This window comes from Merops nubicus, unplaced genomic scaffold (genome assembly GCF_000691845.1).
Source record: "Merops nubicus isolate BGI_N331 unplaced genomic scaffold, ASM69184v1 scaffold14452, whole genome shotgun sequence".
NCBI classification, from domain to species: domain Eukaryota; kingdom Metazoa; phylum Chordata; class Aves; order Coraciiformes; family Meropidae; genus Merops; species Merops nubicus.
In genome coordinates this window covers 27,267-51,829 of record NW_008591653.1, presented here as the reverse complement: position 1 = coordinate 51,829, position 24,563 = coordinate 27,267, and the positions used below count along the sequence as shown (strand labels likewise).

Here is a 24,563-nt window from a genome sequence, read left to right as displayed (position 1 = left end):
GGCGGGTGTCCCTCACGCAGCCCCCGGGTAGAGGGAGCTGAGCGGAGCCCGTGGCACCCAAGACTTGCCCAGCCCAACGCTGGAAAAGAAAACCTCATTAAATATTGATTTACTGGGTTTAATGAGCCTCTGACAGCAGAAGGGAGGTGTTGTGTCCAGTCGAGAGGAGGTTCTTGACTCTGAAGTCTTATACTGCTTGAAAGCAGATGCCATTAAACAGTTCCTGCTGCCGCACAAGGGGAGGGTGGAGAGGACGAATAGTGGCTGCAGGCCCCATGTAATTGATTTCCTCGAGTCTGGGATTTCAGGAGCAGTAAGAGGGACAAGAATGATGATTTCTATTTACCAGCTAAGTGCCGTACTGTTGGCTATGTCATTCAGGATAGAAAATGTATCAATATTTAATGTGTTATTTACTCTAATTCTGGAATACTGTTTTATTTACTTTAGTGTTAGGCTAGTCCTTAATATTTTCATACTTTAAGCAAATACTCAGATCCCTCTTTAGATATTTACTCAATTATGGATCCTGTCTGTGGTATAGGTTGTTTCTTTTCTAATACCTGATTCTTCAATATACGTGCAACTTGTGTATCCCATATATGTAATAAAGTACCTTTTTATTTAAGAATCTTTTTTTAACATGAGCATCAATGAGGGAACCAGGAGAGGGGGAGAAAAAACAGAACCCCAGATAGGCTGTTGCAGAGTGGAAGGGTAATGTAAAGAATTTTGAGGGGACGGTTTCTGAAATGAGGCATTGAAAGCATCAGCCAAAGTCCTGTTTTTATCTTCTTTCATGATAGTCAAGTAACGTGCTGTGCTTAGGCCTTGATCTTGTGACCTAAGATCACTTGATTGCCTTACTTGTTTGAGCTTGAGCTGTTTCATTATTTTTTGCATTTTAAGCTTTTTAGGTGCAGCAGTTGAAGCTGCACAGGTCATTCAGCATGTTTGGTTTATGCTACACTAATTTTGGGTAATTTGAGGCTGCAAGGTGCTGAGTGCTTGGTAAAATTCATGATGCTTCATTTCTTCTAAAAGATGGGTTAAAACTTTTGATTTGAGAATTAGATGCTCCTTTTTTTTATCAGATTTGTACTAGGAAAAAAAATCTAAAGATTATTGCTTGGACATGCATTCCCTGTAAAGAGACCTATATAACTAAAGATACTTTTGACCTTGTACAGAGAATAAAGATGCTGTCACTGTATTGAACTGGGGGACTCGCTGAGTAATGACAACAGCCTGCGTATGTTTCCTCATAAGACACTGCAGTGGTTTAACTAAAAGGGTTTTTGTGCATGTCAGCTAAAAGGCCTTTATGTTTTCAAGGGTCTTGGAAACTCTCAGAGGGAATATGAGCGGCAGGTCGTACTCTACAGCATCCGCAATCAGCTACGCTACCGCAACAACTTAGGTGAGTAAAGAAGCTCCTACTTGCTGCCTGTTTCTTCTCTGTGGAAGCTATAAAGCTTCAGTAACTCACCCTGTTCAAAGCTTCCTCCTTTACCGAAAACAAATGCTTTTAAATGACAAAACATCAAAAGTCTTGACTTTTGAGTCCGTTTGGCAGCTTTTCTAGCGAAGTGCTCTTCAAAGTTACTGAGTTGACAGGTGGAACTAAATTTCTGCTGTAGTTATGCTACCCATTTCCAGGAAATGAAAAAATGTTAGGAGAGGATTAGACTGATAATATAAAGCCTGTCACTGGATGAGACGCAGACAGTGGCCCTGACTCAGATGAGCTATTTGCTATGGCTTGTTTGCGGACTTTCAATTTATTTTGCATTGACCGCATTCATTTGTCTTCCCAAAGTAGGTAATAGTTGCACTAATTAAAGGATTATTTTCTACAGCCTGCATGAGTTCTGTCTCAGTGAGCCACTTCCTGGTAACCTGTAAAATAAATCAGCTCTGCCCTAATGTCATCCTTAAAAGCTCTGAGTTACTTGTATCATACAAAGAAGTCCTTGGATGCTGCTGAATGCCCAGCACCTCTCTTATGTTTTTCTTTTAGCTTTGCCATTATATTATTTTTAATTCTTTTGTCATAACACTATTTTTAAAAAAAAAAAAGGAACATCACAGAACAATGTAACTTTTTTTTCCTTGCAGTTAAGCATGTCAAGAAAGATGAACGTAAATATTATGAGGATCTGTTAAAATACAGTCGAGATCATCTCATGTTGTACCCATATCATTTGTCTGACATCATGGTGAAAGGTCTGAGGGTAACACCATTTTCCTATTACACGGGCATAATGGAGGTGAGTACAAAACTATGTTGTGAGAATGTTGGTTTCTCTCCTAGAGATGTTGTAATGTGTATGAGGCAGTGTCATATAGTTTGTTTAGTTTTGGGTAGGGTCTGCTAACAAGTAAGCAAATGGTAAGAAATGTGTCTAGAGAACTACTTGTATGTGCAGGTTTTTCCCTCTGCGCCTGTTAGCCTTTCAAGAGCTGGACTTCGTCATCTGGAGCTGCAGTGGGGCTCCCTCTGATGATGGTCTTTCTCTTCTGATGAGATTTGTGACTCGTCACTGCAAACTGTAAAAGAAATACCTCATTCTGTTAGAGGAATAAACCAGAGAGAATTACCATTTTTAAAAAACAGCATGTTTGTATGGTTATTTTCTTTTTCACAAAGGACACAACCATACTAGAAGCTTTTTCGAAAGCTAGAAGTGGATCTTTTTTTTTTTTCATGAGAACAAAGATTTTCTGTTTTCTGTCAGCACTCTGGCAACCTTCTTTTATTTTCATTGGTTATCAGAAGTGCTTTTTTTATTTTGTGTGTAGTGATTGCAAACATAACGGATTAGTTGTTACCTTATTTTGCTATTACCATAAGCAGTTCCATGTGCTGTTTTTTTGGTGAAGACATATACAGGATTTTGTTTAGTCTTTCAATCAGCATTGTTCTTTGCAAAGCTTACATTAAACAGAGGTCTCATTTTTAAATATATTTGACTTATTGAGTAATGATTAATCTAGTAATTGGCAAGTTTGATAAGGTGACTGACTTTAATACACTCGTTTTAATGTTATTTTTTTCTTATTAAAAAAAAAAGGCAGGCAGAATTTTGAACCCGATTTGAAATTACTTTCTTGTTGCAACTAAGTTTTCTCATCTCTTTAAGGATATAATGAATAGTGAAAAAAGCTATGACTCATTGCCTAACTTCACTGCTGCTGACTGTAAGTATTGTTTAGGTGCATTACAGCTTTTAATGAGTTGTAAATAAGGGGCTTCTGAAAATGAGTTTGTGGGAATCTGCTTGAACGTAAGCATGTGGATGAAGGTGTAGAAACATTTAAATGGAGATACTAAGGAGCGTGTGCTCTCCATAGAGAGTTCTGTCCACATGGTCAGCACTGGAGTTTGGCAAGTGTGTTAATCCAACCTGCCACTGAGAAGTTATTTATAGCTAAAGACTTCATTCCTCACCTTTGCTATGGATTTATAAAGATCTTTTTAAGGATAGTGTGTAGTCAGGTGAGGAGTAGCCTTCAGCTTTTGCAAACAGTTGGTTTAGCTTTTGTTTATAAAAGGATATTGTCAGTTAACTGTACTAATTTGCCTCTATGTAATGTTTACACTAGGGAAATAGAAGGAAAAATGGTTTTACTCAGTGCCACATAGCTTGTTGGAAGTCTGGTGTTAGGAGTGTGAAGAGAGGAAGGACTTCTCTGCTGGTTTTGTTTTTTTCACCTAGCAATTCCATTATTTTAACAGCAGCTGCAGGTCAGGCACTGCAGTATAACTAAGTTCAACATTTATTAACATTTTATCATAAAAAGTAATGTCAAAACTAGAAAATTTGAGTTAAAACTGAGACAAGATATGGGTTAAAACTGATGAGTAGTTATCCAGTATATGCTTATAGTTCCTTAATGGTTGAAAGGTGGAGATTATCAAATTAAATTCTCATTCAATTTAACTCAACTAAATCTTAATCAAATTCATTAGAGGGTTATGTGGCCTTTTGTGCTCTAATTCTTAGTTTAGAGTTCTAATGCAGTTTGTGGTGTGGGCTTTGTTAGGGGGAGGAAAAACTGTAAACCAAAATCAGATACAGTTTTAGTCCTGTTAATCTGAAGCATTGTTCTTACCTGTTGATGTGAATGTGGGAGAGAAAGGGGTTGGATTATTCCATGCAATGAATAAGGATGAATTCTGGTTTTAGATGTGCATGGTTCTTTGTCAAGTTCAGTTAGAACTAAATTGAGCTCCTATAACTATCCTTTTTTTTGCAGAAGAAAGATTAATTAAACATTATTATAGAAGTAGATCTGATTCTTTGAAGAATGTCTTCTGTGCTTATACCTGTCTTTAGAGAAATAAAACCATACTTATTTTTCAGGTCTAAGACTTCTTGGTATAGGAAGAAACCAGTATATAGATTTAATGAACCAATGTAGGTCTTCAAAAGTAAGTTTGTCTTTAATTTCCCTGCCTTTCCTTCACCCTTCCCTCCCATATTATTTTGTAGGAAATGAAGAATGGATTGATTTCATAGGCCTGGTTAGTTTAATAATGTGGCTGAGAGTGATATAGTGTATTGGTAATTACATTGTGTTTCCTGAAGTTAATAAAGAGCTTTTTAATTTAAAATCAAACTATGCTGAGAAAAAAGATATTAATACTTCTTTTTTCTTTTCCAACACCCCCCCCCCAAGTTTTCTATTTTGAGAGCTATATTTACTGTATGGCACCAGATAATTAATGTCTCCTGGACAGTGTAAACATGGAATAATGATACTGCTTCTGTAAGAATTATTTTAATGTTTTTATGGGTGCAGTTGAGGTCATAGTTAATTTTGGGACAGTCCTCCATCTAGGTCAAATTTTTATAGTATATATATTTTTCCTTAAGGCAATAGTAATAAGCCTGAGCAGGCATCTTTGCCTGTGAAGAGCATGTGGAAAACATTGCAATGGCTATTGATAGAAGTGTAGGCCCTTTAGTTCACAACAGTTCCTTCCTTTCTTCAGGAAACTCTGAAGTGCTCTTACAGTAGCTTCACAGTGCTGCTTCATCCAAAAGTGTGCTTACCAAAGTATGAAGCTGATAGTGAAACAAAAAGTAGTGGCTCTACAGTAGAAGAGAAGCTCTTTAGCTCTATAAATAAGAAAAACTAGAGGGTACTGTTTTCTTGGACTGACATTCACTGTACTTCCCCCACTTATTGAGAATGTGAGGTACTTTGTCCTTTAAAGTAAATAAAATATGTTCCTAAAATGTGTTTTTCTTAAGATCATTAAACTTCTTTACCCTATTTGTATACTTTGTTTCCTGTGTTTTCTTATCTGTTCACATTAGAAAATGTCATAAATAGTTAAATTTGGACTCAGTTCCAATGTGTTTAAATAGTGTGGTTTTTAGTTAGAGACACATACAGTATGGATGAAAATATGGATTTATGGGAAGACTTAACAGTACCAGATAAATGACTTTCCTTCCCATTTTCATGTGATTTGAGAGAGGAAGGAAACTCTTGTTAAATTACAAGGCTAACAGTGTTCATGTGTGTCCAGTCTATGAATATGGTGTACTTCAAAATAGATGTTTAGAAAAATCATATTATATGAAGGCAAATGGCTGTGTGCACATATGAAGTGCTCTTTATTACTATCTCAAATGGACTGTACCACTGCAGAAATTTTTCAGAAGGAAAACTGCTCATGATCTGTTACCTGTGAAACCTGTGGAGATTGCTATCGAAGCGTGGTGGGTTGTGCAGTCTGGCTACATCACTGAGGATGACATCAAGGTATGGGTTGCATCTCTGACTTCTCTGGAAGTCTTTTGTTTAGATTGGAACATATTTAAAACAGTAATGGAATAATTTTTTTGCTATTATTTGGAATATCTTGGGCAGTGACTACATATACGTTCCATCAACCCAGAGCAGTTAACTTGAAGCACATGACTTTGGTATTGTAATGGATCTCTTTCTAGAATGGTTCCAGTTGTGTGGCTAAACACTCAGTTTGGAAGTTTTAAAGAGCAAAGCTATTATACTGTGAACTTCACCTGCCAAATACCTGTGCAATTAAGTACCATTCCTAGACTACATAATTTTGTGTGAGCTCAAGAGTAAAATATGTTAAGACTTTAAAAGGAGCTGCAGTGAGTTATTCCATGCAAGTATTTTGATTAAGAACATGAATTACTTCCTGTATTGTTATAGTACTTACAAATTATTTGAGGCTGAAATGTTTGGGATTTTTTTGAGTGGTGTTAAGTAAGTTGCATAGACTCATTTCTACAACAGACTAACAGGATTTCCTTTACCTAGATTTGTACTACATCAGAGAAGTCTGCAATTGATAAGATAATTGATTCAGGTCCTCAGCTTGCTGGTTCATTAGACTTCAATGTAGTTCACAGTAAGTTTTTAATGAATGTTCCTTTTATCTTTGTAGATACTGCTTAGTAAACTCTGAGAGTAGCATCTGAAAAATAGGATAAAAGGGAATATATACAGCTGAAGCATAAGAGGAGTTGGAGAAGAGTATTCAAGAGCTTCTGCAAACTGCACTCTAGGTGTTGTAAAGGTTTAATGGTGAGCTGTTGGCAGCTGTTGCTCTGTCACAGATTCAACAAATTCTTTCATTAGAAGCTGTCAGTAAAGATTGTGAGAGAGTGGGATAGAGATGCAGACAGGAGAAATTAAAATTTAAAATGTCAGTTGGTAATCTGGGTGATAAAACTTCACTCCTTGCTTTTGAAAGGATAGGTTTTGTGATTTTTGTACTGTTTGAATATCATGAAAATGGGGCTTAAATTGAAGAGACTGTCTTGTTTCTCAAAAGTCTGCAACTGTTAATGAAAAATGGTGTGCATGTGTGTCCCCATTTTGGTGTACCAAATATTTGATTTGGGCAAGGGAGCACAAATTCACTGACAAACTCCTCCTTGAGAACGCTGTTTGTAAATGCTTGGCTTCCTACAAGCAATCAAAGAAACCTGTGCACTGTAGTTTTCCTAAGAAATTGAGGCAGAATTCCACTGCATGTTACTGAAGCAGAACAAAACAAAACAAAAAAAAAAAAAAAGAGGTAGGTGAAGTTCAAGGTCTGGAGTGAATCTGAAACAGTATAGGGCTTAAGAAAATTTGTATTTTGAAAACACCTCATGATCTTTCTCTGTCTGTGGTCTGGTGTTGCTTGTGCAGATCAGGTTTAGAAGGACCTAACATTTCTTTCTAACCTGACTGATCGGGAGACAAAAGGATGTACAGACAATTAATGTAATGGACTGCCAATAGGATGGGATTTTATGGGGAAAGAGGGCTCTTTAGTCCAAACTCTGATGCCATCAGTACGTTTTGGGTGCAGTAAGTAAGGACGTATGAGCTGAGAGCTGAATCTGAAGGAGACGGCGACAAGCACCCTTAGCATGTTGGTGGTGGGTAGTGACATCCTCATCTGCTAAAGCTGCTTTGTTGATACACATCAGCTTGCATACCTGCATGTGACTGCCCCTGCTGAGCAGCAGTTGTATCAGCGTGAATTTGGGTTAGTTGTTGGTTTAATGCAGGCACTCTGTGAGATCTCATCTGGGTTAGTTATTTTACTAGATAGCTATATCTACACACACAGGCTATAGCTGGGCTGAGCTCTGTGTGTGTGAGACACATCCTGACAATTCTACTTCACTGCCTCCCTGCTGCAATGAATAGGGTGATGATGAAGTGATCTTGGGTAACACCAAAGGAACCACTGCCAATAAATTTGGCTTATTTCATACTGTGTAACTTAGCTTTATTACTATTGGAGGATAACTGTTACAAATCTTAGACTCTAAAGATAATCATACTGAAATGTTTTTCCCCGTCTTAAAAATTTCTCTTTGATATATGTACTCTGCAGAATTCAGCTGAGATGCTTAGGGCTCAAATCAAACTCATATGGGGCAAGTGTAATTTAAAAATCTGCTGTGTTATTGTTCTTACTGTATGTGGTTCCTGCCTGCATCTGCAGCTTTGCTGATGCTTTGTGCTAATGTGCCCTACAATTCGTTTTTGCAGTTGTATAAAAAGGACTTTCTGTGAAGGTATGTGGGAAGGGTGTGTGGGTACCAGCTGAACTGATGTGATTTAGTTTGCATCCTTGCTACAAAACTAATTCAGGCTGAAAAAACACACTTCTTAGTAGTACAGTGGTGGCGAAAACTAAGTTAACATTTAGGCAGAGAGGTGCTCATCTTTGTCAAAGGCAGTTGCTTCCATCTGTGGTTGTTCTGCTGTGCTGTCCTGAAAGTACTTGTAGAGCTCCAACTGCATCAGAGTAAAAATAAAAAAAATCTGGTTTAGGGTGACACTTGCTTAGTATTATGTCATTTATTGGTCCATGCATTGCAAAGTAATATTCTACTGGAGAGCCTGTTAGGAAAAATGGCTTTAAATTCTGATCTGGCTGATGAGGAAGTCTACTTTGTGTCATTAGTACTCTCATAAATGCTTTGTTTCTAAAATGGTGTGCTTTTATTTACAAAGGTTTGTATAACAAAGGATTTATTTACCTTGATGTACCAATATCTGATGACAGCTGTATAGCAGGTAAGTAAATATTTAATGGTATTATACCTATGCTTTCTTGGTTTCATTTCAGTTATCCTGTAGTTCTCTGTCTTGAAACTGCTTGGCTGTGTGCATGAGTTTGCTTAAACAAAATACTGGAACTGTGAATGTTTTTTCCCATGTAAATGTTTTCAATCCCATTAAAACATAGGTTTTATTTTATATAGTGTTTATTTCAACATGAATCTTTGTTATTTTGTATACATATTTAAGCAAGGTGAGATTCTTTTAAAGACTTATGGCATGAATTAACGAGTACACTCCTATATGTCTGTAATGAAAAAGAACAGAATAGAGAAATGTAGTTTTCTTCCCAAAAGGACACATGGGTTTTTTGAATCCTATTTTGTGGACACATGCAACTTTTTAATAGATATTGGTTCCGTCCTTCATGGTGTCAGAGGATTCTGAATTCAGTGTGAGCTGCAAAGACAAATGATTTAGAACCTGGTCATGCAGAAGTACCTATCATTGCTGTAGCAGAGATCAGTTACATGGAAGTCCTCTAAATACAAGAGATTTACTGCTTAGGTGAAATGCTGGGGTCTGAACCCCGAGCCCTGCATTAAGGTTGACATATGGGTGATTCCCACAGCCCTTCATAAAGAGGGGGTGAGTTTGCCTTATAGCTTCCCCCCAGGGTGCGGCCGGCCCTGCAGGGAGAGCCAGAAGGGAAATGAGCCCAAGGGGTCCCGCATGGAGCTGACAAAGGTCAGGTGTCTGCTTGGGGATAAAAGCTGGGACCACTGGCAGGGAGTCAGGAGTGTCTGTCTGTGGAGTGCACTCCACAGAGCTTCCTGGTTCAGGGCAGACCTCCTGACTCTCCCTGGAGCTGGGCCCCAGTCTGTTTAGACCTTTGTGAACGTGGGTCGATCGGGTGAGAGTTGCCATGTGGGCACCTTTCTCTTATGTATTTAACTGGCTGGTCTGTCTGTTTCCCATGCCAACTGTGGGCAACCTCGGGTCTCTGTTTGTACCACCTGTTGTGGGCCGAGTCATGTCGTTTGTGTGATGGTTGGGGGAGGTGTCGATTGTGTACCAGCTGGTTGATCTGTTTGTACCCCCGGCGGTCATTCATAGCATAACATTTTTGTTTACAATACAGTCTGCGTATTGGATTCTCTTCCTGCTTGTGCTGTCATTTTTGTTGGGCCTGGTCATTGGCAAAACATTAGGTAATAGCTTTGGGAGTCTCAGCTCTGGAGTGTTTTAGTAGGGTGAGGTATTTTTTTGTCCCACTCCAATGAGAGTCATGGTTTAGCCTCTATCCACATGACAAAATCATTTTATTAGCTGGATGAGGGGAAATTTTCTGTAGTGGATGAGCTGGAGATGCAAAACTATGAAGCAAGGTAGGGTGGGTTTAGTTTTCATAAGAGAACACATTGACAACTTTATATTTCCTTAAGGAGTGGGAGAATTTTAAATACCCTATACTGTCTTTATGCTTTTATTCTTTGTGACTGGGAATTACAGGTACCATGAAAACTAAATAAGTGAAAATTAATTTTTCTGATTTTATGCAGTTTCAGTTTAATAAAGTTAATTATCAAATTGTAATTTTGCAAGTAATTCTTTCTTGTAGTGCCACCCCTTGAAGGTTTTGTGATGAATAGAGTGCAAGGTGATTACTTTGAAACACTCCTGTACAAGATATTTGTTTCAATAGATGAACACACTAATGTGGCAGAGGTAAGTAAAACTGGAACACTTGAAAGAGCCCAGCACACACTGCTGAAGGTACTTAAGGCAGAGATATGGATTGCTATCAAGTGATTTTATTTAGACGTATTGCCAGGATTAAGAACCAACCTGCTTCTTTTATCTTTAATGTAACTTTTATAGTGATCTGGGCTTGAAGAAAAACCTGCAATTCAGTGAAACAATTCCATCAGCTGGAATGAGTTTAAACAGAGGTGACTAGTGTTGACTATTTTATATGAGCTAGAGCTGGAACAGAGGCTGGTTTGCTAGTGTGAAATAATTTTTTTTTTTTTTTTGGCATTGAAAACATGCAGGGTGTTGTCTTAAATTAGGAATGTAACTTTTGCTTAAGTATCCATAATTTTAATATGAGAAATGTTTTCTTAAGGTCTTACTCACAAAAGTTAGTGGATAAGCACCTGAAAAATACCCATTATATATATATACAGATTGTGTGATATACATCTTATATGTTTCTGATGTACGTACTTCCTGTGCTAATATGTATCATTAACCTAGAAATTACACTGTAGAGAAAAACATCATATTTCTTTTTCATATGTTCAAGTGGGACAATGATGAGATTTCATCCCCTTTTTTCATCAGTTCTGATGCAGACAAAATTGCTCCTACCAGTACATGTTTATAAGGGTTTCCAAACAAAGACAACCAGTACAAAGCTGCCCAAGCCTGCATGTGGTGAATTACCCTGCATTGCAAATACTGCTTTGTTGATTCTTCCTTTTTTTTTTTTTTTTTTTTTTTAGCTTGCAAACGTTCTGGCGATTGACTTATCTTTAGTAAAGGTTTTTGAACTGGATGTGGGAGGTTCCCTGTCTTGCAGCCTGGTTTCCTATAGCAGCTGCTCATTGCGTGTGTGTGTGTTTCCTCAGAATGCTGTGTCCATGTACTGTCGGTTGGGCTTTGCTCATAAAAAAGGTCAAGTAATAAACCTGGATAACCTTCATCCCTCATGGAAGAATGTTCCTTCAGTAAACAGACTGAAGTAAGTGTCTTCATTCTTTTGCAAGGCTTGTTTTTCTCCTTTGAAGAGAGAACTTAGAACCAAAATCTGATTGTAAAGCTATTGGTTGCTTTCTTTGATGTCTGCAACAACAAATTTCACTTGGCTTTCAAATGTCAAGAATACTTGATCCTCATTTTAATCTGAGGATAAAGGGGGGGGTAATTTAGCCTTAAAGTCAATGTCTTACTTCTGTTGCTGTTACTTTAGTGCTGACTTTTTGGCCTTGAAATACCTGGTTGCTCGCTTTTGAAGCAGAGGAGTGTATGCCTTAAACACCTGGAGCCAGAAATAGCAGCTGTTACTGTGCTAGCACAGAGACCACGTCTCTTGGCACTGCTTTCAGTGAATATGTACATGAAGTTCACTTGTTTGCTGTCCATTGCAGCTTCGCCACTGCCACTCTCACACACATGTATATCCATATAAAATCCTGGGAAAGTTATGTGAACACCAGTCAACAAAGGGTTCTCCAAACTGGAGTGCCAAGTTGTATTAACTAAGAATTGTTAGGCACTTTCAGTACAATATCTGTTAGGCCATTTAAAATGACCACCATGGCTGAGTTTTCTTTAATGCTAATTCAGTCTCTGAGAGCAAAGTGAAGTTAATTAGATATCTTGTTTTTCCTCCACTGGATTCTTCAACAAATGGTGGTTTGATTTTTTTTCAGCTCTCTTTTTCAAAATCTTAGATTTTCCATCCCCCAGATAAACTTTTCTGCTGAAGCTAACGCAGGACTCTGAGGGACATCAAGCTTGACTGGTTTAGGACTTAGAAGTGTTGAAAGGCATGTATTGGGTATGCCTGTGCATGGACTAATAGCACTGGAAGGCAGAGATACTTCTCTGGTGCTACAGTGACCGATAGATGTGGATTTTAATTCACATTAATAGGAGTACTTTGGACCCTCAAAAGATGCTGCTTTCATGGGACAGTGGGGAAAACAGAAGTCCTATACAGGAAGCTGGGTCATCAGCCACAGATACAGATACCAACAGTCAAGATGATCCAGGTTAGCACTAACAGTAAATTTTAATACATTAGGATCAATTATTTTTATATTTCTAGAGTGCCATAGGCTGTAAAGGGGTCTAGAAACAAGTAAAACAGATTATATAGATCCTTTTTTCCTATGGAGTATACAGTGGGGGAGGTGGTGTCTACTTGGTTTAAAATTCTTTAGCCAAATACCTTTTTTTCTGCAGATGAGCCTGGTCTGTATTATGGATGTCAAGTGAGGCAAAGATACCAACCTCTGAATTAATTTAGTCAGTAGTTCAATAGTGATAAGGGAATTCTGTTCTAATCAGTATGACAATAACTAACATTTTTTTCCTTCTTTTTAAGATCTATTAAACTTGATGATTTAGTTTTATTTAAAACAAATGTGATGATGTATTTTCTTTTTGTTCTTTACTAGCTGAAACAGCCAGCGTGAGCAGCCTGAATCTCTCTAGTGGACACACAAAGCGTATTGCCTTCCTGTTTGATTCTACTCTCACTGCCTTTTTAATGATGGGAAATCTTTCACCAGTATGTCAAAATTGTTCAATGTATTATGGCAAGAATAAATATGTAGAGCTTTAAAATACTTTGACTTTAAAATAATTACAGCTGCACTGTATTTAAAACTTCTTTGTATTATGAGATGTTTTTGTTTTCTACTTCCCCATTCCATTCTCAAAGAATTAACACAGTTTTGTTCTTCCAGAACTTGAAAAGTCACGCAGTAACTATGTTTGAAGTTGGGAAACTGTCAGATGAGAGTCTTGACAGCTTCTTGGTGGAGCTGGAAAAGGTAATCTCTTACATGTGTGACCAAATACTTTTTCAGCACTTGAAGTGTTAAAGGAGACAAACCCCCCCCCCCCAGTATTTTCATCATGTAAAACTGTTTATTTTGCAATACAAGGGTAAGAATAAGCACCTTATCCTACCAGACCTAAGTGGTTCAGTTAAAGTGCTTCTTATTCACAATGTTTATACCTCTAGCAAAGTTAATTGCTGTATCATCTCATACCAGTCAGGATGATTGGACACTTAAATCCTTTTACCTAAAGGCTGAGTTGCAGTTCTAATTTGTACGTTACCTTTGTGTATTTTTTTCACCATTTGACTAGCATGACCAACAGTTACGTTTCAATAATTGCTGCAGATTCCCTTTGCATAGAAACTGCAAGGTTATTACTCAATTACAAAGCTTTAAAATGCTAATTTGTTACTCCTTCCTTCTATGTAGTTGGTGCTTGTGGAAACAGCCTGCCACTGGTGTGCCTTTATGTTGTTTCTTGTGTAGGTTCAAAGCACAGGGGAAGGGGAGGCACAGCGGTACTTCGATCACGCGCTTACCCTGAGGAACACCATCCTGTTTCTGCGGCACAACAGAGACCTGGGAGCACAGGCTGGCCAGCCAGACCAGCCAAACAACGGTACTGTGACACCTTGGAGGAAGCCCTTCTAAGTTTACTCATCTACTGTGGACTCAGCTTTCTGATTAAGCTGCTATTTAAGAAAGCAATTAGTATTCTACTTGTTTAAAAATATTCTGAAGCCAAAACATTGCATTTTGATTATCCTTTGGTTCAGCGTTACTGGGTTTACCTGTTGAATGACAAATTCAGGTGCCAAGGCTTGGATTTGACAACCAAAGCAACAGGTTAAAGCATAATGATGGCAAGACAGGATGAACTTGTGGAATAGTTTAGTCTCAAATCCTGTTCTTGTGAAGGCCATAGCAGAGGCATTCATTGTTTATTCAGAGTTGTTCTGTCAAAGAAATATTTTTCAAGTCAGGAAAGGGAGTGTATTCTTTTCATGGAGGTAGATGATTATTATTATTAATATTATTCATATTACCTTGCTTTCTCAGGATCTCTGTGCTTATTTGCTGGGATCAGTTAGTTGGTGAGGAGCAATCTGTAGTTTGGTGCCAGACAATGCTTTATGATAAATTGCTAACATTATGTACAGATATATTAAAATTCACCCCAATAATTTTTTGACTTACTTTTGGAAAATATTGTGTTCATGGCTTAACAGGGGAGAATGGAAAATACAAAATCATATTTTAGGTTGTATGTTCCATCTCAAATTATAATTTAAGAATCTTATGTTTTCAACATAGGGTTTCCCTTGGACCTCTTACGATGTGAGAGTTTGCTCGGCTTGGATCCAGCCACCTGCAGCAGAGTTCTCAATAAAAATTATACTCTGCTGGTTTCCATGGCACCGCTCACAAATGAAATTCGACCTATTAGCAGCTGTACTCCCCAGGTGAAAAAATACTGTGGGTTCCCCCCAGTATCTAGTATTACAATATCTCCTAAATAGCTTTGTTTTGGATGCATCTGTCAGTGTCCTTTTTTAAGTAACTCAACTATTGGCATGTATCACAGTATTGCAGTTCATCCGAAAAAAAAGTATTTAGTGGAAAAATGTGAATGCTAACAGTTTAAATGTGAAGGTTAATATTTTATCTTCAAGTAGAGTCAATGACAGTTATCTTGCTCTTGAATTTATGTTTGTAGAAAATACCTTGCTATCACCTTTCTGTAAAGAGTCCTGTGATACTGGGCTAAGCACCTAGAATGTCATCAATAGCTGAGTACTACATTTGAACTTCTGTGCTGCAAAACTAGACTTGTATTTCTTCAAAACTGTTGATTCTAAAATTATATCTGTACCTGTGGCAGTTGCAATTTTGAGTTCTAACTTCCTGAATAATTTCCCTTCAGCATATTGGACCCGCCATACCAGAAGTCAGTTCAGTTTGGTTCAAACTGTATATTTACCATATAACTGGACAAGGACCACCCTCTCTGCTGCTATCGAAAGGAACGCGTCTGCGGAAACTTCCAGATGTTTTTCAGGTAGTGTATGCAAGGACTTATTCTCCCTCCCTTCTCCAAATATTTCAAAGATATGTTGTACACCGTTTATTTCAAGTCAGAGGTACTATTCATTGTAAGTGATGTACCTTTTCCAGAACTCAGTTTTATGTAGCATCTCGATTTGCTTTCTTTCTGAAAAAGAATGCTACTTATGTCTCTCTTCTTGTCACAATGTGACTACAGTGTATTTGATGCTACTCCTTTCAATTTTAGTGTAAAATATAGTATTGCAGTTGTTAAGAATTTCAAGTTTGTAAGCCCATCTGTAGAGTTTGTTACAGAGACGTAGACAAGGTGTATAAAAAAAGATAAAGACCTAATATATTGTCCTTTTCCTAGAAAGGACACCTCTACATATAACTTTGGCTGTTTTAGAAGATGGCTAAGGTGGTCACTGCCAGTGTGTCCACTGTAGAAATCTGTGATGGAGGCTTCCAAGTTCCTAGCTGTAATTCTCCCTGCATTTTAAATTGCACAACAATTTGGTAAAGGTTGCACGAGGTTGGGCAAGAGGTTTTCCTAGCCCAGTAGCCTGTTTCTAGCAGTGGCCTGAAGTAGGAAGAATAAGCACAATACATAATACTTGCTCTTTAAGACCTTTCCAACCCTCCACATTTTCTGGTCTGGAACTTTCTGAGCTGTAGGTGGTTTTGTGTATCTAGGGATTGTGACTGGAATTCTTGTCTCTGGGGTGGTCAGTTGCTCTACTGAATTCCTGCCAGCCTTGAATCCACCTGGCTTTTTAGCATCCATCTAGTGCTTTGGCAAAGAGTCCCACAAAACAGTGCATACCGGTGATCAAATTTTCATCTTTCATGCATCCATGAAAGACTTGAGATGCTGCTTTCTCCAATTCTGTCTCTGTGATCCTAACAAGGACAAATGTGCCACAAAGGAGTACTGTTAGGTATGCTGCATACTAAGTAAACTTCAGTGAAAGTGGCCATGACCACTTCTAAACTTGCCTGAACCAAAAATATATGTATCTCTTCACTTTGGGCTTTATTTGAAATGTCACAAATGTATAGCAGTGTTTGGGTCTTGCTGCTCACAGTGGCATTCATAAAATAATATTTTTCAAATTTATAATTGCAGAATGGTCTCTAGAGTTTATCTCATCATCCTGAGTAGATACTTCAGGAGCTAAATACATTAGAATGGTATGGAGCCATTGAGAAGGTTGTGTGTTCTTTGGTGTACCTACATGAGCAGTCATCTCTGGCTCTAGCATTTGTAGATACATTTTCCCATTCCTCAAACTTTTCATGTGTCCCTTCCCTTTCTGATTTAAAAAAAGTTGTAGATACCTCTCTTTCTGAGATTTACTGAGATTTACTTTAAGGTAACAGGATTAAATGAGTCAAGGCTTCCATAGCAAAAGTGGTGATGAACTTCATTCAAAACTTAAGCTGTCATTAGTTTAAACTACCAGTAAATGTATGGATTGTACACTTTTATTAGTAAAAAGCATTCAGCGTGGTAGCCTTGGAAAACTTGAATATTTAATCTTCGTGTGCTGACAGGTCAGTTTCTCTTGTTCTGAGTGGTCTCATGTTCTGCACTACCACAGACTTATTTGAGCTCGCTCCTCCATACATATGTGAATGTAGAACAGTAGCAGGAGAGGAGAAGTGCCATTTTCTTAGGGAACTGTCAAGACATTTCTAGAAATCTTAGGAAAATGCAAGGTAATTCAGTCTTGAAAACTGGGAAAGTAGGAAATTACTTCCTGGTCAGCATTCTTGTCTTCCTGTCCCCCCTCCTTGGATAGGTGTTTTGAGGATTCATATATCTTTGTTCTCTGTTGACAGTGTTAGTTCATCTGGCTTGTATTTTGCTATAATATTTGTGGGATTATTTTCATTTCCTATTGGCTGGCCATGGTGGCTACACAGCTCTACAGGACCTGGTGACTGATATCTCCTGTTCAAGCCAGAATCTTAACTTTCATGTTGGCAAACTTCTGTCTTTGCCAGAAATGGGAACATGACTGGTGCTTGGTACAAAGTATAACACTGGAGAGTCATAGTTACCTGTGGTGACTTCCTATTGTAACAATATGGTAGTGCCTAACTCCAGTATTTCACTTTGTGACTGAAAGTCCATTACTACTGTAAATACTGTTTAATTTCTGTCTTCTAGGGTTACGATCGCTTACTAATAACATCTTGGGGTCACGACCCTGGCGTAGTTCCTACTTCAAATGTGCTCACAATGTTGAATGATGCCTTAACACATTCTGCTGTCCTAATTCAGGTACAGACTACTCTGTATAAATGATGAAAACATGCATAATATTTTTGTCTCAAGCTGTCATGTGGTAGGAGAGGTTAACAACATAGAGCTGAAAAACGTTTACCTTCCGTAGCCAGGGCTGCTGTGAGCGGGTGGTGGGGAAGACACGAGTTTTGAACTGTCTGTACTGTGCATACATTAGTGTATGATGGGGAGACGTGGTCGAGTTCTGCTAGGCAAAAGTGAGATGCAGTTTTCTGAGTGTACTGGAGATAGATGAAACTGGAATGGAAGCGAAGAGCCCACAAGCTTTTCAGACAGCAGGTAACTGTGGCAGGAACTACTATCCAGAAATACACTTTTCAGGGTGCTTGGCATTTAGCTCTTACAGGAAAGGATGAGAAAAATATGCTTTTATCACAAACAGCAGAAATAGGGTGGGTTTGTCTACCTGGGAGAAGTAAAACATCTTCCTTTTCTGTGTCTTTGGTTTAACTGAACTCCCTAATTATTCAAGTAAATGTTTATATAATGTTATGTTTGTTACGGTATTATTCTCAAAGGTCCTCTTACGACGATTTTGACTGCTGAAAAACGTTCTGTACTTAAGAGGTGGAAGCTCTGTTTTGCTTCGGAAGTACTCAGCAATTAGGAAATCCATAACTGGAGAGAAAAACTGCTTCTCTTGGCTGAAGTTTAACTTCCTTGTGTTTACTGACATGCATTTTTAGGGCAAAGGGTGGGGTATTTTATTTAATTACTTGTTTTAGCTAAGCAAGAACTTTAATGTATAAATATATCGATCTGCTTATTTGTTTCATCGACTTAACCGGTACCCCATAAAAGGGAGCACATGTAGGACTAAGCTAACCTGGTGAGTGTATTTTTCTGTTCCTAATTTAATTTCTTGACGTTCAGGGGCATGGCACGCACGGAATGGGAGAAACAGTGCACATACCTTTCCCGTTTGATGAAGCTGAGCAGCAGGGAGGTAACTGTCTTTAATGTAATCTCTACACCACCATATTTAATCTTGCCCATCACCTTGTGCAGTAAGGTTGCGAAAATCCTTTTAATAAAAATTTTCTTATCTGTTAAATTAGATGAGAAAAGTGAAAGAATATTTAAATTGTTGACAAATCTGTTCTGAACTTACAAATACAGTCATCATCTTTGTTCTCTCTGTCCTAATTGGAGTCTGTTTTCTGGACTCTCTTCTCTCCTAGCACAGATGTGAAGAACTCCCACAATTTTTTTGTGCATACTTGCTTGTTAACTAGCATATTTGTTAACCACATAACTCTTCCATGTATTCTGTTCATCATCTCTTAACTGCAAGATGGATGAGACCAAAACTAAACAAACTAACATTGATTGGTAGCACTGGGAACTATTAGGGAGGTGTTTTCCCCATGAAGAGCTTTGCTAGCAAACTCCCCTGTTCCTTCAAAGTCTGCCTAGCTCAACTGATTTTGAAAGGCAGGAATAAAAATGTTCTGAAATACTCCTTGATGAGCAGGACACAGCTTTGCATCATGGAGGCTGTAGCCTTCCTGACAGAGAGCTGTCATAAAAGTATGAATTTCCAGATATTACATCTACAGTCACTTCAGCTACCACTTTAAAAAATCTGGGCCAACCAAAAGTAAAGCTAACTTCTTGATTTAGTTTTTTACTAGGTTCAAAATGAGTTACTTTTATATTCACTCTCTCTGGGATATCAGTTTTCTTCCATCTTGATGCCAGGTGAAAAATCTTGAAGGCAGAATCTCTAAGTTCTAACTTGAACAACTCCATGTTGAAACTCCTTGATAAAGTTTAATACCATATTTTAATTCTTCAGAATTTCAGATATGTGTGACATCTATCTTGTGTTGAATTTACCGTAAAAGATTTTGGCACTGAAAGGGCTGAACATCTGATTCCCAGCTGGCCCTTACTATCTCTGCTGTCTGTAGGTGTAAGAGAGATTTTCTTCTGTTGTATTTTTCTTTCTCCTTGGTTCTCTTACTGTACTATAGAGTACCAATTAGTGCTTGGTGTGGGAAGGCTGTGATCACTTACGTGTTATCCCAGAACTACCAATGTATCTTTTTTACAAGAGAGGAAAAGCTGGATAAAAACCTTAGCCTGGCCTAGAAATGAACCATGTGGTTATAGATGAGGCTTCATGTAGAGTAACCTTGAATATGTGTTGTTCTCCACTAGACTTCTCTCGTGCGAACATGGGCATTCACACAGCTTTAAAAATACTGAGAAACAAAGTGGACTTGCAGCATTTTTGTGGCTATGTCACTATGCTGAACCCTTCGAGTCAGCACGCAAACAGGAAGCTGAGTGATGCTTCTGATGGAAGAGGTTGGTTACCAGTAACTGTCTTCTTTGAATGTGTTCCCTTAATTTCATATACAATCACTTTAGCAAAGGTGAACCGAGGATTAAATAACGTGATTTGGAACTCTACAAAATACTATCCAACACAGATGGGAAGCCGTTTTGAGTGTAAAGATTGACAGTAAGTGTACTTACTCATGATTTTTTGTGACTAGCTCAGAAATAGTGAATAGAGGTTGAAAAATCACTGTGGTAAAACAATAAACAGAAGAAAATATCAATTTCAAAATATTAAAAGTAAATTGTGTCATTTTGATACACCAGAACTTAGGAAAGATTTAAGTGTGTTGAGGATCCCTAAGTGACTCTTAGAAAGACTTACTTAAGACTCTTATTGTTAAGTGAGTCTTAAATGAGTCAGGCTCTATGCTTTTCTATATCACTTCTTCCAGTTTTATAGTTGTATGGTCTTTGGGCAAAGCTTATGCCATGTTCCTTACATCAGGTGGTAACTAAATTTATATACATCAACATACTTATGTAAGGATTACTTTACCTTTAGGAGAGGCTGAACTAGCATCAGGATCTGATGTAAATGGGAGCACAGAATCATTTGAGATGGTAATAGAAGAAACATCAACAGATACTGCAGTCAAGCAAAGCCTTGAAGGTAAAAACATGACAAATGGCTTGTACTAAACATTTTTAGTCCAATGAGATATCTTGTTTTTAAAGACCTGAACATGTTGTTTGGTTATTGTCTGGAAGAGTGCTAACTCATCTTCCTCCTTAAAATTCGGATTTCCTTTAAAAGTTTGAGCAGTTCAGTAAATGAACTGTCCAGTGGGTCCTGATCTGAGGTAATGGATTCTGGGGTTAATATTCTTTCCTTTTGTTTTCTTGAAATTTGTTTGTCTCTTGGTTTTCTTTCTGTAGTACCCACAACAGAACTGGAATGGGTTCCCCTGGAACTATGCTTTGGCATTCCACTCTTCAGCTCTGAGTTAAATCAGAAGGTCTGCAGAAAAATTGCCACTCATGGATTATGTAGAAAAGAGAGGTGAGCTGTAATTTATCAGCTACAAGTTTAACAGGTTGTCTGTCTTCTGTCCAGAGTTTCTGCAAAAAATGATACCTACAGCTTTATGACTATAAGAGCAAAACTGAGCTCAGTTTCATAAAGTATCTTGTTCTATTGAGTAAGGTTGTTGCTTTGGCTCACAGATGCCAAATATAGTGTACAATCTAGTAGTCTTCAGTTGTGGTAAGATGAAGAGTCAGCTGTTTTTGTAGTTTCTGCCAGGCAAAAATTAATTCTTTGTAGTAAAGTATCTGTGAACAGCCTGAGGGGGGAGGGGAGTAAATTTGGGTGCCTTCCTACTCATTTCCCCTTCCTAGCTTAGCACAAGCTTTCTTTTTTCCTTCTTAACCATTCAGGGGTATGGAAGCTTACTGGTAATGCTGTGATGTAAAATGCATTGAGTTCTCATGGAAGTTCTCTTTACTACTGGTATCTTCTTTGCTAAGTTTAGCTATGGCTTAAGATCAGGCTATCTTCTGCATTTTACTGTAGCTTTTCATTATGAAAGATAATTCTCTCAACAGTGGGATTCTTGGGTTTGTTTCTTTGGATTTTTTTTTTTTTGGTGTTTGTGTGTTTTTGTTTTTTTTTTATTTTTCCTAGGGCATGGTTCTGGAGACCAAAAATAAGGCTTTTATTAAGGATAATAAAAAAGGGATTTTATTATAGTAGCTGACCTGCTTTTTAACAGCATGCCACTAATCTGTTTCTTAACAGTAATGCTATCAGACTGTCCTAGATAAAAATGAGACATGATGAAGTCTAATGTATTAATATCTTGTGTAAAATAGCATTTTTTTTCAATTTCAGTAGTTTCTCTTTAGTGCACTGTAGAGTGGTAGGGAAAATAGCATTTAGTGACCAGACTTAAGAGCAGATCAGTCAAGCACCTCTTCAGTGATGACAGTATTATCACACTGTGTGTGAAAGCTTGTAGCTTTGTCACATGATGTTAGGTGTTACTAGGGTTACTTGTGAGCAAATAACTATGATGGTACTTCACTAGTAACGATTTGTGCACCTTGGACATAGCTTTTCTCTTTTGTTTTTGACAGCCTTCAAAAACTCTTACATTCCAGTAGAAAGCTGTCTCTTCAGGTCCTTAATTTTGTTCATTCATTCCAGGTAAGGAGCAATAATGCAGATGTAAGTCATTTTGTATGGTCTGTCATCTCTTCTTGCACTCCTGCTTTCTATTGTTGGCTGTGTGGAAACATGGTTTATTTTATTTGCTTTTTCTTTAAATGGTAACTTTATTAAAAGTTCTATTTAAAATGTTTATTAAAAGTTGCTTCTTGTGTAGCGAGGAAGGAGGAGTGCCAGGTGTACAGCCTGCTGTAATTCTACATGGAAGTGTATGCTAGCAAGGCATGTCCATGTCTAACATGGAATCTGCTTAGCTGCTTATGTCCTGGGTTACTTTTCTCTAAAATAACCTGCAAGTTCCTTCCTTAACTGAAAACACAGGTACTTAACCAGGTAATGCTAGGGATGATGTGATCCTGAAACTGCCCCTTCATGAGAAGGGTGGGAGGTTCCCAGTAGGTTTGAAGCCTTGAAACCATCTGTCAGTCTCAAGTGACTCCTGTCCTAATCTCTTAAATGCTATCTCTGGATCATGCTTTTCTTGACGATCACAGAAGAAAAGAAGGTGCTAAAGTGGTTTTTAAGCTGAGAAAACCAAACTTCTGAAATGAAGATGAAGAAATGAAATGGCTCAAACTATAGTCAAGTCAGTGCCTCCAAATATATGTATACCTCTTAGCACAGTATGGGATAAACAGTAGTATAACTGTCCTGAAGATTTTACATCTTTGCATTAATTTTGCTAAGTCTTTCCTTCAGTTTTAAGCCTCAGGCCTCCCTGAAGATTTCCTGGAAGCCAAATAATGCATATGCAGCTGAGGCAACTGTATGCTTCTTTCATGCTTCCCTATGTTTATTTTGGTTTTACTTCCATAATGATTTGGTATTCATTGGATTAAAGTAACACACTTCAGAAACATTAAGTGTATTTGCAGATTAGATCAGCCTGTCATATTCAGCCTATTAAATCCTTCACTGTTTGTCTTGGTTTTCAGACACTATTTTTTTCTTTCTCTTGCTTTTAGGAAGGTATTTCAACACTGGATCAGCTCCATGATGCTGGTTCTTCAAGTTCACTTTTGCAGCCTATTTCTGCAGATCTGGGTGTTCCACTTCCTGCCAAGAATCTCATGTTCAAAGAAGGTGTATTATCCGAATGGAACGGATGGTCCCCTTCCTCAGTTTGTTTCAACCACACCTAAAGAACAGGTCAAATAGGGATTCCAATGCATTGATCACTAAATGCCTTTTTTCTATTATGGTTAATTCCTAGTGCCAACCACTAAGAAGTGTGCTGCTGCTGCAGCATAGCCCGTGTAAAAGTAGTGTTACAAAAACGTGTTGTGTTGCAGTATTGGGTAAGTGCTTAAACTGTCTAGAACCTGTTACTCATTACTGCATATCTTGCTGCAAGAGAGAGCTTCTTAGCTGCCAGCACTGTTTTTATCTCGAGACAATCTTTCTTTTATAACTAAACACACCCTTTCTAGGCTTTCTGATGATTGTTAAATTTCTATGCTGTCACCACAAAATTGCAATAGTAGTTTTCTATGTTCGTTACTCAGACATAAATTCTGTTTAGTTTTGTACTGTATTACTGAAAATCTTTCTGTATAAAGGTAAGAGATTTGTCCCTTTCTCTGAAAGCTCAGTGATACCAACTGGTAAAAAAAAAAAATCATGGTGATATTGGGCATTAAGAATTGTTGAATTCTGTAGATCAGCTTAACACTGGGGCCTTGACAAATCTGAGTGGTGGAAGGTGGTTGGATGCATACAGGAGGCTGAGTTAGCACAGACTCAAAGGCCTGCTGGTGGCTGAACGTCACTTTAAGATGAGTGGTGCACTTTCATCTCTGGCAGAATTTGGTGGGGTTGTGGAATTACAGAAGGACTGAAGTGGTCGGCTCTGTTCATGGGGTTCTTCATGATAATGGATTCATCGTGCTCTTTGTATGAAACCAGGAGTGTCTGAGATTTGATCACACTGGGAGTTAGTCCTTCGTTGTTATTTGAAGCTGGTGATTGCTGTGGGAAAACTCATGTCGTAAGTTTGGTTTAAGGTAGATAACTACATCTGTCCTGTTGCTTTGATGTTTGAAAGAACAGAGCTCTTGATTTGTCATGTGACAGTCATTAGCAAAGGGAGATAACAGCAGAGGACTCTATGATGTGTAGGCAGAGACTTCTCTGAATCTGTTTTCCTTGAATAATTAGCTGCTGATTATGACAAAAATTAACAGTGAGCTTTTTCATCTAAAATCACGTTTTTGCTCTATTTGTAGGGGATTTTATGTAGCAGATGTCACTTAGTTTTATATTAGGCAGTAACAACTTTTTTGCAAGCTTAAAAGAAGTCTGTCCCATTTAGGACATGAGGAGAACAAGAGGTGCAAAATATTAAGACTTTTAACCCATCAGTTTAAAGTATTCTGCCAACTTTTTTACTGGAACTGCCTTGTTTTAGCTAGTCATGACTAAACATGAGACTGTCCTGTCGTTACTAGTCTACAGTACGGAGCAGACCAAGGACCTGTCGTGGACGTAGAGGATGCTGGAGAACTGCAGGGAGAGAAACAGCAGCCTTTGGGTTTGTAGTCTGTTCTGTATGGCT

At 38.1% G+C, this 24,563-nt stretch overlaps 1 protein-coding gene across 1 annotated transcript; it reads left to right on the top strand.

Annotated features, from left to right (window-relative positions):
- Window positions 1-1,335: 1,335 nt before the first annotated feature.
- On the top strand, window positions 1,336-23,151 carry FAM91A1 (family with sequence similarity 91, member A1; the record flags this gene model as incomplete). Its single annotated transcript, XM_008950336.1, has 23 exons — window positions 1,336-1,420; window positions 2,119-2,270; window positions 3,144-3,201; window positions 4,368-4,435; window positions 5,665-5,778; window positions 6,307-6,397; window positions 8,509-8,571; window positions 10,178-10,284; window positions 11,064-11,102; window positions 11,190-11,302; window positions 12,217-12,335; window positions 12,744-12,856; window positions 13,035-13,121; window positions 13,620-13,752; window positions 14,448-14,596; window positions 15,058-15,192; window positions 17,356-17,469; window positions 18,367-18,439; window positions 19,657-19,806; window positions 20,345-20,452; window positions 20,719-20,842; window positions 21,919-21,988; window positions 22,975-23,151. Coding segments are annotated over 23 exons (2,442 nt in total), but the record flags the coding sequence as incomplete, so codon positions are not given.
- Between the last annotated feature and the right edge of the window lie 1,412 nt (window positions 23,152-24,563).